This window comes from Wolffia australiana, chromosome 2 (genome assembly GCF_029677425.1).
Source record: "Wolffia australiana isolate 7733 chromosome 2, ASM2967742v1".
NCBI classification, from domain to species: Eukaryota; Viridiplantae; Streptophyta; class Magnoliopsida; order Alismatales; family Araceae; genus Wolffia; species Wolffia australiana.
In genome coordinates this window covers 15869613-15882650 of record NC_135836.1, presented here as the reverse complement: position 1 = coordinate 15882650, position 13038 = coordinate 15869613, and the positions used below count along the sequence as shown (strand labels likewise).

The 13038-nt window shown below is 40.5% G+C and overlaps 3 protein-coding genes across 4 annotated transcripts; 2 read left to right on the top strand and 1 right to left on the bottom strand.

Moving 5' to 3' along the window:
- Positions 1-686: 686 nt before the first annotated feature.
- Positions 687-3741, bottom strand: LOC144716986 (uncharacterized). 2 transcript variants are annotated; one of them, XM_078592286.1, is made up of 4 exons: positions 3490-3741; positions 1180-1683; positions 1018-1101; positions 687-949 (listed from the first exon to the last, which is right to left on the bottom strand). In XM_078592286.1, exons 2-4 carry the CDS (start codon positions 1607-1609, stop codon positions 891-893), a joined length of 573 nt encoding a protein of 190 aa, XP_078448412.1. In that variant the 5' UTR covers positions 1610-1683; positions 3490-3741; the 3' UTR covers positions 687-890. The 2 variants fall into 2 exon arrangements, with proteins under 2 accessions (XP_078448412.1, XP_078448410.1); XM_078592284.1 differs by having other exon boundaries at positions 1180-1651; positions 3490-3738.
- Positions 3742-3867: 126 nt separating this feature from the next.
- Positions 3868-7621, top strand: LOC144716985 (uncharacterized). Its single transcript, XM_078592283.1, has 14 exons — positions 3868-4057; positions 4157-4214; positions 4905-5015; positions 5203-5300; positions 5371-5454; positions 5538-5674; positions 5810-5882; positions 5952-5997; positions 6092-6201; positions 6279-6386; positions 6454-6513; positions 6773-6834; positions 6924-7245; positions 7317-7621. Exons 1-14 carry the CDS (start codon positions 3977-3979, stop codon positions 7572-7574), a joined length of 1608 nt encoding a protein of 535 aa, XP_078448409.1. The 5' UTR covers positions 3868-3976; the 3' UTR covers positions 7575-7621.
- Positions 7622-8593: 972 nt separating this feature from the next.
- On the top strand, positions 8594-11751 carry LOC144716984 (G2/mitotic-specific cyclin-2-like). Its single transcript, XM_078592282.1, has 11 exons — positions 8594-8863; positions 8943-9072; positions 9158-9202; positions 9296-9344; positions 9418-9534; positions 9619-9756; positions 9827-9916; positions 9996-10217; positions 10281-10379; positions 10459-10637; positions 11438-11751. Exons 1-11 carry the CDS (start codon positions 8809-8811, stop codon positions 11577-11579), a joined length of 1266 nt encoding a protein of 421 aa, XP_078448408.1. The 5' UTR covers positions 8594-8808; the 3' UTR covers positions 11580-11751.
- Positions 11752-13038: the final 1287 nt, after the last annotated feature.

Genomic DNA, 13038 nt, shown 5'->3' with positions numbered 1-13038 from the left:
GTAAGAGCTCCACCATATAGACTCTAATGTGGGTCAATGTGTGTCGAGGAAGCCTTGTCCCAGGAAAATTATTCAATTTTAGTTTCTCCTTTTTTACTTTTTAGTTTCTGATTTATTGCCCCCCTTAATGTATCACTAATTATTATCATTTCTATTTACAAGTATATATTATATAATTTTATAAAGTTATGTAGTATTTTAGTCGTCATTAAATTATTTTTTTCTTATAAAAGCTGGCCTGGTTTTTCATGGCTCTACATTTTTTTCTATATAATATTTCTAATCATATACTGAAATTTAATTATATTATTATTTTCTTATTTTTGTTATTATATCTAGATATGTTGCTCGTGATTTTAAGCCTTTAATCACGAGTGCATCCTATTATTACACAAATACCATTACCATTCCTATACTACAAATCAACATCATATTTTGCGCGGTATGGACATTTATAACTTACATTGTGCGAGAACGCTTAAGGAACAGAATGGGCCCATTACCTGTATCTATCCCCATCTCTCTGTATCCATCTTCTTTTTCTCAATTGACATATTTCTTTGTAGGGTCTCCCTTGAGAGTGTGTTCTCCTTAAAGGTGCGGACTGCTCCCACATGGTATTTAAGAATAGTTACACCTCAAGATCCATGCCAACTGAGGCCCCTAGCTCATCTGATCTCAGGATCTGAAACAAGACAGACCAAGCGTGGAATTTTATGCTACTCAACGTGAAAAACACTGGTAGTTCTCAAAAACTAGGCAGCAAAAGGCAAGACCAAGCCAGGTCTGGATGAAGAAGTCAGAAGAGAAGCAAGACCGAGACAGCAGCTATGGCCCATTCAGGCGATCCAGAGAACCCTCTCTGGATCCAGAGGAACACACAAACAAGGTCACTCGGACGAAGGCGTCCCTAGAATGTTGAGCATCTTCATACGGCTCAGCTCCTTGCCTGTTTCAAAGTTACAATGAATAATTCACCTAAATTGATATACCAAACAATTAGATCAGGAATCTAACCCTCCTCAAGAAGAAGATGGATTGCCCTCTTCTCCAGGTCAACAGCATGCTTACTGCGGACGGCGGCAGAGGCGGATCGGAGTGCTGTCGGACATTGCCCCCAAGAATATGTTAGGAAATCAAGGGAGGTTAGGAGTCTCGCACTACTTATGGAAAGCTTACTCTGGATATATTCCTCTTGATCGGATTGATCACACTGGTTCAGGAACTTCTGAAGCATCAGGAATCTCTCCTTCCAGTAGATTTTTGTAGAAGGGGAAAAGACAGGTGAAGATTCCTGAATTGGAGAAGACTCTGGAAGCCCAGCAGCTCTAATCTGACGCTGAACCTGGTTTGGCTCTCCGGCTTCAATGTTGGAAGCTGGTCTCTCAGACAATGGTGACAAAAGGCTTGTCCGTGAGCTGCTCGCGTCACAATGACTCATGTCTTGTGGCTTGCTGATGGTCTCTCTAGAGGCAAGATCCCACTTAGACTTGCAGCGTGGGCTCGGGGGTCGGTCAGGGTAGTGCCTCTTTGCACCGGACACGTTGACTGCTTCAGAAAAAGGTCTCTTCCGCTGGTTAGGAAGCAGATCTCCCTGTGTTTCGAACATGATGGTCTCCAAGGCACCCTTTTTATTAACTGATGCAACTTGCTGTCGAGGGGAATTTATGTCAGATAAGTATGCTGAAAACCAAAAACATTTTAGGAAAGTGAATTTTAATTCTACAAAAAAGGAGGAGATACAAACTTTGCAAGAAAATTATTTGATTGAACCGAGCAACATAGAATAAGCCCATGATAACTTCGACTAATCTAACCAAATATGCCATTTTCATTAAAATAATATTCGGCCTTATCATCCTCAATTCAATGACTTTGAAACATTCAGACCCTATTTAGACAACTAGTTTTCAAGCAATTGACCACGGTTGCAAGTTTATGCAGCGCAGATTTTTGCTACACCGGATAGAAGGGCTTGTGTCTCATAAAGATTTGCGAAGGATGAAACAGTCGTATCTCTTACTGCCAACTTTTGACTGACTGATCTGAGGAGAGATATAGGAGGAAGGGCGAAATGAGGAGCCTGTCTCCCTGGGAGTAGGGAATAAAACCTTAGAAAATAAGTAGACCTTCTATCTGCCTTACATAGGCAGATAAATTATACATAAAACCCCCAAACAAAATAGGAATGGCATTTAACACTGCAATCTAACACTTACCTGTCTACAGAAAAAGACTTCTGCATTCAAAAAAATCATTCATTTTCTAGTAGTGATGGTCAATTATACACTTAAGCCAAGCGCGAGAAACCCATTTCCAACAGAACATATTAAAGTAACAACTGGGTCACCATAGGAAAAAAAGTAAATAATAAAAATATCATTCAAGAAAAGCAACGAAACTGTTTGGCCGTCATACTTCGAGCTTGAATATCAGACGGTAACAATATGTTTAAATTATGGGCCACGGTCTGGAGGTCAGATATAGGGACTGATGAGAACTGGATCATAAAAATCAAATGGATAGAGGAAAAAGCTGATTTTTGGGGAATAGTCATGAGCAACGGATTTCTTGATTGCTCAGACAATATGAAAAAGGCACAGACAATTTTGTCCCTTTTTTTGTTGACATACGAATAGTTAGGGACAATCTGATCTTTCCCAGTCGTATATCACAAGAATCAGGAGCAAAATTCCCACTTTTTGTTTTACCTGAAAGTGCTTCGAAATATCATAAAAAAGTAGTTTCAAGTCATCCAACACTAAAATGCAACCCTCCTCAGTGATTTTACGAAATGAAGAAGATCATCCAGAAGAGTAAAGTATAGAAAAATAAACCAAGAAAACCAGATACATGATCAGGAGTCAACTGCGTTTTTGTAGCGTATACGATGCACAAAGAAGAAAACATGAGCTACTAACAGAAGCAGGGATGGTTTAGATTACAAGTTATACGGTCATCACTTCTCAAACTACAAGGAACTTAAAGGAAATTCAGCAGCGATGGATCATATTCCACTTTTCTTTGGGTAACGTATCGAGTGCTTTCCATGAGGAACATACACGCAACTAAGTACAACCAAATAACAAGATACACAGAACTCGAGAGAATTAACCCGAAATGCCCAAGAAAAATGAACTTTGAGACTATTATAATTGCATTTAGCGTTACATTGGTTTTTCCGAAAAAAAAACATGTGACAAATTAAGTTCTTAGCGTTTCGACAAAGAATATAATAAAAAGATTTTCTGATACAAAACCCATTTGACATAGTTCCAAAGCGCATTAGAGAAGGGGGAAAATCTCTTATCAGGAAAATAAACCTGAAAGAACCAAGAAAAATGGTATTCGAGATTGCACTAAAGGCAGTAACAGAGCACCCGACAGAATCGCACTTACCCTGACCCGATAATGCAATGAGAATAATCACGGGCACAAAATAAATTCGAATATCAGGGAAGGATCAATCTTTCTCAAAAGATGCGTTACCTCAAACCCACAGAAGGGGGGGAAATCACGAACTCTTGCAGTTTTGAAACAAGCTCGATCGCGATCAAACCCTAATTCACTGACCCACTACCCTTATCTCACTGGCCCGTTATAATTGCTGCAACGATAGATGGTTCTCACTCCAGCCGCTCCCAACGGCATTGCCAGGTTGCCCAACCTCGCCTCATTGGTTTGCAAGACTGCGCGAGAACACCCAGAGAGGAAAAACTAATGCTAGAGAGAGAAAGAGTGAAACTTTCCAAAATGGGTTGGCGAAATAGGGCTAAATAATATATGGGTACTTGCTAGTAGCTACCCTACTATTTATTTATTATGAGAGATTGGATATTTATATAGGATTATAAATACGGTTTTACCGCTTCCCTTAGTTTTTTCCCAGTTTATGCGCGACCATGGCCTTCAAGCATCGGCCGGAAGATGAGGGCTGTGGTCTTTGAAAGAGTATGAATCTACTTTGTTTTTCTCAATGATGAATATCCGGAGAAATCGGTCCTTGCTTCCCCGAACTGTATTCGTTCATCTGCGAATGTCATCTCCCGGTTTCAGTGTATTTCCTCAGAACCATCTTTTTATTGTCTTTTCATAATTATCGTTTTCTATCCGTCGATCGCCTCTTGACAGCGATATTGGATCTGTGTGTGTGTAGAGATCAGCGCAAGCACTTGCGTCGAACGAAGAGGAAAGCGTTGGGAGTTCGAAGCGCGGTAATCCCCGCGTAATTTCTAATCAGCTCACTTTACATATCGATGAATTTCTTTACCAGTCAGCTCCCATGTTGTGCTTCTCCGATATCTACCGTTGTGTCTTCGATGGTTAAAGCTTGTTGAAAGCCTTTGATACCGACTTAGTTCCCAGAAGTGAGATCCACCGAGAGAGATTCTGACCTTTGTAAATCATTCCTTTCTTTAGTAAATCGATATATTTGTCTTTCATTGGAAGAGCAGTAGTACGTCACTCTAGTAAGTTTTCCCAAATCAGAAGACTTGAATATTTTTCTCGGCAGATTGTCTTTTTTTGAAGAAATTTATCGACAGAATCTTTGTTTCTGGGAAATGGTGGCTGCAGGAATGTTTTTGAAATTTCATGTTTTGTAGGTAAAATAATTTAGTAAAGTTAACGTACGTACAACCATAAGGTAGTATATGTGGTGATTGAAGATGTTCAAAAGGTCATATTTTTCCGAGTTATCATGCTCTTGTTTTGGCCTTTTCTTTCCCAATTGTTCAGAAAACAATTGGGAAATCCTGTGACTATATCTGGTAAATTCGTTTTCTTATTTTAGGAATATTTTTGGGGCATTATACGAATACAGATGATTAGGCTAGTTTAAAAGAGCGATAGCTCACTGCGTAGACTGTGTTAAGGCGACTTATATTTTATTTTTGCGATTGTAGAGTGCTACGACGCATCAACATGGAAGGTTCTGGATTCTAGGGTTGCAGGCATCAATAAGGCGTCTATTTCAGCCTCTACATGGAAAGTGCTCAATATCCTACGAACAAGAGGTGATTTTTTTTTCTCGACTATAAATCAAAGTTCTGGTTCCATTTACAGGAACGTAGCTGCTCCATTCTGTGAAAAAACGCTTGAAGTTAATATTTTTATAGAAAATTATTGCACGAGTGGCACTTCTATTTTTTATCACAATACCTTCGTTATCCATACTTTTCTTAGAGAAGCCATGAAATGCAGGGTTTCAGGCCTATCTTGTTGGAGGCTGTGTGAGAGACTTGCTTTTGAAGAAAACGCCGAAGGATTTTGATGTCATTACATCGGCAAGTCTCAAAGAGGTTGTGACTGAATACTTGGCTTGATTCACACTCAATGTGTTTTTTTCTAATATCTTCTTGTTTTCTGTAGGTTAAAGGCCAATTTCATCGTGCCATAATTGTTGGCCGTCGATTCCCCATTTGCCAAGTGTTCATCACCGGTTCAATCGTAGAGGTAGTATCGTTTTACGTGGAATAATTTTCCATATTTAACAAATCGAGCAAGTCCACTTTCTCATGAAATGTAATGTCCCTCAGGTTTCTAGCTTTGAAACGACTCGAAAGAATTCCAAGGAGAGACAACCGATATCGTCTTCTAAAATGGCAGCCGTGTGTGACAATGACTCGCTCATTCGTTGGAACAATTGTTTGCATCGTGATTTTACGATCAACAGGTTTGAACAGCTTCGTTCTACATTCTCTGACAATTTGTCAAATTCTCCAGCCCTAATGTTCGATGATGCTAAAACTTGTTTGATTGGCATCATTACTCGTTTGGTTGTCGTTTGCTTATCTATCTTTTCTGGCAGTTTATTTTATGATCCGTCTTCGAACAAAATCTATGATTATGTTGATGGGATAAAAGACTTGATGTCGTTAAAGGTAATAATTAAGCCGGTGAGCATTAACAGAGTAGAGTCAGAGTTTTTTACTATCTGTAATTCTGTTCAGGTTCGTACGGTGATACCGGCACATCTGTCATTTGAAGAAGACTGTGGTATGTATGGCTGTCTCAGAATTTCATTGGCAATTAGAGCACTACATGAGGTATCGGAATTTAAACATTCGTAAATTTAACTTGCATATTTCAGCAAGAATATTGCGCGGAATCAGGATAGCTGCTCGACTTGGTTTGACCTTTTCTAGGGAAACAGCTCAAGCAATTAGAGACGTTTCCTCTATTGTCTCAACTCTCGATAAGGTGCTCACTTGCGTTATCCCGTTGCTCTTGGTAATTTTATGTAAATGTTTCTTTGATCCCATCATAAATTTTTCTAGTCAAGGTTGATGATGGAGATGAACTTTTTATTGGCATATGGAGCCGCGGAATCCTCAGTTCTCCTACTTCACAAGTTTAAGATTCTTGAGATCGTTCTTCCAGTCCATGTAAGATTTCCCAAATCAAACTCTTACCAAATTTTGACTCAACTAAAGCAAAGCGCACAATTTGCAGGCCGTTTACATGTCTCGGCAAATGACAGGCGAATCTAGCCAACGTGGCAACATGCTATTGGTAGGCGATCTCACATGTCAGAAACTCACAATTCTATAGGCAGAGTACCATTCAATTACATAATTTTTGTTACTTGTTACCCGGCCCCCACATCCCCTTGAATCGCTTACGTAAATCAAATGAAAGTAATCTCTTTCCCAAAGAAAATCACCCAACTACTATCTGCACTATTTCAGCCAATTCTTTAGAATATGCTGGCATTTCTTCTGCTGTTTTTCGTGTGCCTCTCCTTTTTCATGATGTAATCCATGTTTTGCAGAAACTGCTGTCATTTGCGGACAAATTACTATCTGCGGATCGCCCATGCGACGGAAGTTTGTGGTTAGTCATTTTATCCTTCCCGTCCATTGTCCAAGTCTGTAATTATATATTTTTTTTCTGTGATGGCATGATTCTCATGGTTGAAACAGGTTGGGGCTGTTAGCCTTCCACTTGGCATTGCTTCTTCGTCCCCAAGACACAGTAGTCGTGTGGGCCTTTGCCTCCGTTCTGTACCACGGTGACTGGGGAACGGCGGCAGCGGTGAACTTTGCCAAAGAACGAGCCAGCGCGCACCAATTTTGTCCAGAGCTCCATTCATCCCCAGTCGACCGCCCCGATGATCCCTCAATACGGGAGAAGGTATCCGGGCTGGCGTCCTTAGTAAAGTCAACGGTCAGATCCTTCGTTTATGTTGATGCAATGAAAGAGTTGACTTCCAAGATTGCTCCTGGAACTTCTACTAAGCCTTTGGTAAGTGATCAACTTCTTCAGATGATGCCTCGTATGATTGGAAATCACCCTCACCGTTTGATGATTTTTAGGTCTTTGTCTCGCCCAAGATGGGGAAAACCGTGGCTGAGATCTTCAACCTTCCAGAACACCAAGCGAAATCAAGTGATGGGCCACGCGGCATTGACTTTATCCGATTGAAGAAGGGAAACCCGGACGAAGTCAGATTTGTGATGGGAAAGGTTATCATAGATGCCATGAACAGTGGGATTACAGCTACGGCGAAGGAAGGGGGCTTGGCTGATGATCTTGCAGCCCCATCTTCCTTGTATGAACTATTCCGAAGATGATCTTCGCTATATAAGTTACCACCTCTTAGGGAATTTATTCAGCATAATTCAGCTACCGATGCGACCTGCAGACTGCCCTGCACACTGCACAAGTTTTGTTTTTGTTTCTCGCTTATATAGATCCAGATCGTCCCGGACGTGGACGAAGGACGGGACGGGACGGGACGAATTTCGTCCGATCCTACGTCCAACATAAGCTCAGGGACGAAGGACGGGACGGTTTTTCGTCCGCCTACAAAAAATCCGTACCGCACATTAATCCGTACCGATTTTTCATTTCGTCCAGTCCTCCTGGGACGAAAAAACACATTTTATTTTTTATATATATTATATATTATAAATTGTACTAGCAAGGCCACGTGGCAATATCTCAACCGTCGGATGTGAATCCGGCGGTTTTGCATCCAGATTCGTCCGTCCATCTTCCGGAGTCCTCCGGACGGATGATTTTTTCATCCCATGGGACGAAAACAATCCCATCCAGTGTTCCCCAGACGAATTTTCGTCCCAAAATTCGTCCTTATCCTTGGACAGGACAATTTTTTCGTCCCGGGACGAAAAAATCGTCCCGTCCGCGTCCCTGATCTATACTCGCTTATCTCTCTATCTTTCGCTCTGGTCCTCTATCACACTTGTTAAATTGAATATCTATAAGACTTAAACTTCTTATTTTTTCCAGAAAGAAATTAAAATTTTAAAATAAACATTTTTAAAAATAATAAATACAGCTGCTTCAATCGAGTTTCTGCGGATTTTCGCCCCAATACCGCCCTTCACACCGCGCCAAGGTCTGGGGCGACTGGAAATTCGCACACTTGGGGCGAATCTTCGCTTCTTTACCTACTCGGTCGGTGTCTCGTAAATCGTAATTATAACGTTGGGGGACTGGCTTTAACGTGTCTTTATTTGATCGGACGGCTTAAATTCAAACTTGCGACAGTTTGAAACCGCATCTGCACATAGCCGTTGGCGACCCTCTTCCGACGCTTACGGCTACCCAAGTAGACCGTTGGGTATACGCCTCTTCGTCAGGGTTTTTCTTACGCCGCTTTCTCAAAGAATCGCAGTAGTAGGGAGAAAGGAGGAGGAGGACAACGACAAGATCGGGGAAAGAACGGATTCTTCACTGATTTCTTCTTCCTCCATGGAGAATCTCAGATCTGTGACCTGATCCGCTGTTTCCTGTCGGAGATCTTGCGGTTTCTTGTCTTCTTCCTCTCTCGGATGCGTAGAAATGGATGCTTTTCAGGAGAACAGACGTCGAATCGGGAAGCCTCCTGGTTTCCATGGTTAATTTCGTTCGCAATCGGATCGAGGGTGTTCGTTCTTTAGATTACTCGTTTGATGTATGATTTTGTGATTTCGCAGGTCATCCAATGGTAGGCGGCGGCAAATCTGGGACAGACGGGGGGAATAATCGGCGGCCGCCGTTGAGGAATATCAATAATTTCGTGAAACCAGCTGTGCCAGATGGGTTGGGCATCGTTAAACTCCAGAGGTAACCTAGATTGATGTAGCTAAAATTTAAATCGGTCGTAGCATCTAATCTCCGACGTTAATAATCTTCGAAGTTCAAAAATCAGGGATTCTATGAACGATAAGAACTCCTCAAAAAGTCCATCTTTGAGGTCACCCAGGAATCTTACGATCTTTAGTCTCTGTTATTTTCCTCTTTTATCAATTGTTTCTTGAGAGTTTTGATCGGTCCGTATTTCTCTCAGACCATGCGCTGATGCTGAAATCAGGGTAAATCATCAACTATTTTCGAAGGTGCGATTCTTACGAAATAAAAGAACACATTAACAACAACTTTCTCTGCAAATTAATCCTTTCTTCATCGCAGGATCCCATCATTAACCAAGAAAAACTCAGGAAAGAGGTAACCCTTGTCTCTATCTACGATAATGGTCGTCAGTCTGTTGAACCAACCGCACAGATTGACGACCAAATGGAAGAAATGGTAAGTCTCAGTCCAAGCCAGAAATCGGACAATTACCAACGATCATGATCAAGCAAAAAAACCTAATCACGGAGATTTTCACAGGTTAAATCTGTGCTCGAAGAAGTTGACATGGAGGACTCAGTCAGCTTCGATCTTGACATAGACATTGAGGATGCTAATGACCCATTAGAAGTAGTCGAATACGTGCAGGACATTTACACATTCTACAAAACAATAGAGGTACATGTCTTCATAACTCGACTTTGCAGTAGATCAAACATGCAGGACATGAAAACCACCACTCTTGCAGGACTCCAGCTGCGTCAGCCCTAATTACATGTCCAATCAGATCGACATCAACGAGAAGATGCGGGCAATCTTGATCGACTGGTTGGTTGAGGTACCCTGAAAATTAAACTCCCCCATTTTCCAAAATAGCCGAATTTCTCCAGATTATTGATTTTTCTTTGATGATGCAGGTGCATTACAAATTTGAGCTTATGGAGGAGACCTTGTTCTTGACGGTGAACATCATTGACAGGTTCTTGGCCAGGCAGACGATTATAAGAACGAAACTCCAGCTGGTGGGAATGACCGCATTACTCCTCGCATGCAAGTATGAAGAAGTCTCGATTCCCGTTTTAGAAGACCTGATCATCATCTCCGACAGGGCATACAACAGATCAGAAATTCTAGAGATGGTTTAATTCTGTCTCATTCTCATTCCTCTCTTTCCAGTGGGTCAACGCATACTTTCATTTCAGGAGCGGCAGATGGTCAACGTGCTGGAGTTCAACATGTCAACTCCCACGTCGTACGTGTTCCTCAGGAGATGCCTGAAGGCGGCGGCTTCCAACAGACAGGTGGGTTTTTTTGTTTTTTAATGGGGATTAAAATTGTGGGTTGATTTATTTTATTTATTTGGCGAATTAATTTTCATAGCTGGAGCTTCTGTCGGCTTTCATGGTGGAGCTGTGTCTTGTGGAGTACGAGATGCTCAAGTTCCCTCCGTCGCTGTTGGCGGCGGCGGCGGTGTACACGGCGCAGAGCTCCGTTCGAGGTTTTAGGATGTGGGCTCGGACTTGCGAGCTCTGCAGCGGCTACTCTGAGCATCAACTTCTGTAATGCGATGTCATCCTCGTCGTTTTCGCCTTCTGCAGATAGAGATAGACATAGACATAGAGATAGAGGTAGAGAGAGATAGACATAGGCATAGAGATAGAGGTAGAGGTAGAGATAGACATAGCCATAGAGATAAAGCTAGAGATAGAGGTAGAGAGATATAGACATAGACATAGAGTTAGAGATAGAAATATACATAGGCATAGAGATAGAGGTAGAGGTAGAGATAGAGATAGAGTTAGAGATAGATAGACATAGACATAGAGATAGAGCTAGAAATAGACATAGGCATAGAGATAGAGGTAGAGGTAGAGATAGAGACAGAGATAGAGAGAGATAGACATAGACATAGACATAGGCATAGAGATAGAAATAGACATAGGTATAGAGATAGAGGTAGAGGTAGGGGTAGAGATAGAGGTAGAGAGAGATAGACATAGACATAGAGGTAGAGAGAGATAGACATAGACATAGACATAGACATAGATATAGAGGTAGAGGTAGAGGTAGAGATAGAGATAGAGATAGAGATAGAGATAGAGATAGAGATAGAGATAGAGATAGAGATAGAGATAGAGATAGAGATAGAGATAGAGATAGACATAGACATAGAGATAGAGATAGAGATAGAGATAGAGATAGAGATAGAGATAGAGATAGACATAGACATAGAGATAGAGATAGACATAGACATAGACATAGACATAGAGGTAGAGATAGAGGTAGAGGTAGATGTAGAGATGGGGAGAGAGAGAGAGAGATGGCGATTATATTCATATTGTTTACTTGGTTGTTTCAGGGAATGCGCTGGGAAGATGGTGGGGTTTCATCATAGGGCAGCAACAGGGAAACTTACGAGCGTTTACAGGAAGTACAGTACGTTCAAGTATGGGTACGCCGCCTCATCGCGGCCGGCAACCTTCTTGCATCATACTGCCTAGTTATCTCTCGCTCTCTCTCTCTCTCTCTTTGCAAGGGTGGAAGCCGTTCGAGCTACGGCCAGAAGATGCAGTTGTACTTAGTGTATTTCATGCAAGAAATACAGCTACTTTGTTCGATGTACTTACTAGAATTCTTGTATGTCGACTTTTGTGGTTTTATTTCCACTTTCCAGCTCCTTGTCGTGAAACACGTAGTTTATTTACCGGGACCTAAATCTAATTCTATACCATCAAATTCGTGTGACTTTGGTCTCAGCTACTTGTTCCGTGTTGAAAATCTAACACGATATTTAGGTCAAAAGATTAATTAAAAGAGTCAGAACTATTATTATTGTCATGAATTCATTACCAAAGCAAAGACCAATGTATTTTTATACCTATAATTATACTTATATTTATAAGTATACTTACATTTAAACATATTTTTATATTTATATCAACATATATACAATAATTTTAATTACTATTTATCTATATATGTTAATTTAAACTTATATTAATATTTAAACTTTAATTAAAACTTATATTTGTCTTTATTATTATATTTAGACGTACGTTTATATTTGTACTTATTTTAAATCTTATATTATTTTTAATTTAAACTTATATTGATATTTATACTTTTAATTTAAACTTATATTTATTTTTACTATTATATTTAAACTTACATTTATATTTATAATTATTTTATAAGTTATATATATATATGTATATATATATATATATACTTAGGGCTAGATATTTAGGACTGAGGACCTGTTAGACTGGACCAAAGGGCGACCGTAGGTCGTCCATTTGAGAGTAGACTGGTTGGTCGGGTAGGTTTAGGCCCAAGGGTCAAACTGGACCGGAATCAAAAGTAATATTTACATAATATTTAAAAAAAAAACTCTACAAAATATTCCAACTCGCTTGAGAGGTTTCTATTGTGCTCAGCGTAGCCGCAATATATTTGACCATTTAAGGGCACCCACTTTCGGAAGAGGTGTTCTTTGACGGGGGCTGCAAGAGCCCATCAAAACCTTTCTCGATTGAATGTTTACTCTCATATTCACCCCCATCGTTCTCCACGAAGAAAGGGATGTGGAGGGAAAAATTCTTAGGGAGATTGAGAGGGAAGGGAGAAAGAGGGGAAAGGAGTTGAAGTGGCATTCATTGGCCGCGCCTCTGAAGCTTGGTATGTTGATATTCAACAAACATCAACATAGCTTTTCTACTTTGACTTTGATATTGACTAGTCAACTTGACCAGACCAGTACCGGTCAGGACTGAACCGAGACCGAACAACAACGGAGGGAACTTGACCAAACTTTAGGTTAGGCTTTAGGTATTTGCTAGACACCTGGATTTGACTGGGACCGTCAAACCCTATTTATACTTATATTTAAACTTATATTTATATTTTTTCTTGTTTAAAACTCATATTTATATGTGTACTTGTATTCAAACTCACATTTGT

What these genes read in the sequence shown, in the direction of transcription:
- LOC144716984 (XM_078592282.1), top strand. Translation starts at nt 8,809, where the DNA reads ATGGATGCTTTTCAGGAGAACAGACGTCGAATCGGGAAGCCTCCTGGT. An exon ending in ACGACCAAATGGAAGAAATG is followed by an intron (nt 9,535 to 9,618) that starts GTAAGTCTCAGT and finishes AGATTTTCACAG; the next exon opens with GTTAAATCTGTGCTCGAAGA. An exon ending in TGATCGACTGGTTGGTTGAG is followed by an intron (nt 9,917 to 9,995) that starts GTACCCTGAAAA and finishes TTGATGATGCAG; the next exon opens with GTGCATTACAAATTTGAGCT.
- LOC144716986 (XM_078592286.1), bottom strand. Translation starts at nt 1,609, where the DNA reads ATGTTCGAAACACAGGGAGATCTGCTTCCTAACCAGCGGAAGAGACCT. An exon ending in TCAAGAGGAATATATCCAGA is followed by an intron (nt 1,102 to 1,179) that starts GTAAGCTTTCCA and finishes AATGTCCGACAG; the next exon opens with CACTCCGATCCGCCTCTGCC. An exon ending in CCATCTTCTTCTTGAGGAGG is followed by an intron (nt 950 to 1,017) that starts GTTAGATTCCTG and finishes ACTTTGAAACAG; the next exon opens with GCAAGGAGCTGAGCCGTATG.
- LOC144716985 (XM_078592283.1), top strand. Translation starts at nt 3,977, where the DNA reads ATGATGAATATCCGGAGAAATCGGTCCTTGCTTCCCCGAACTGTATTC. An exon ending in CGTTGGGAGTTCGAAGCGCG is followed by an intron (nt 4,215 to 4,904) that starts GTAATCCCCGCG and finishes TTGCGATTGTAG; the next exon opens with AGTGCTACGACGCATCAACA. An exon ending in TTGTCTCAACTCTCGATAAG is followed by an intron (nt 6,202 to 6,278) that starts GTGCTCACTTGC and finishes AAATTTTTCTAG; the next exon opens with TCAAGGTTGATGATGGAGAT.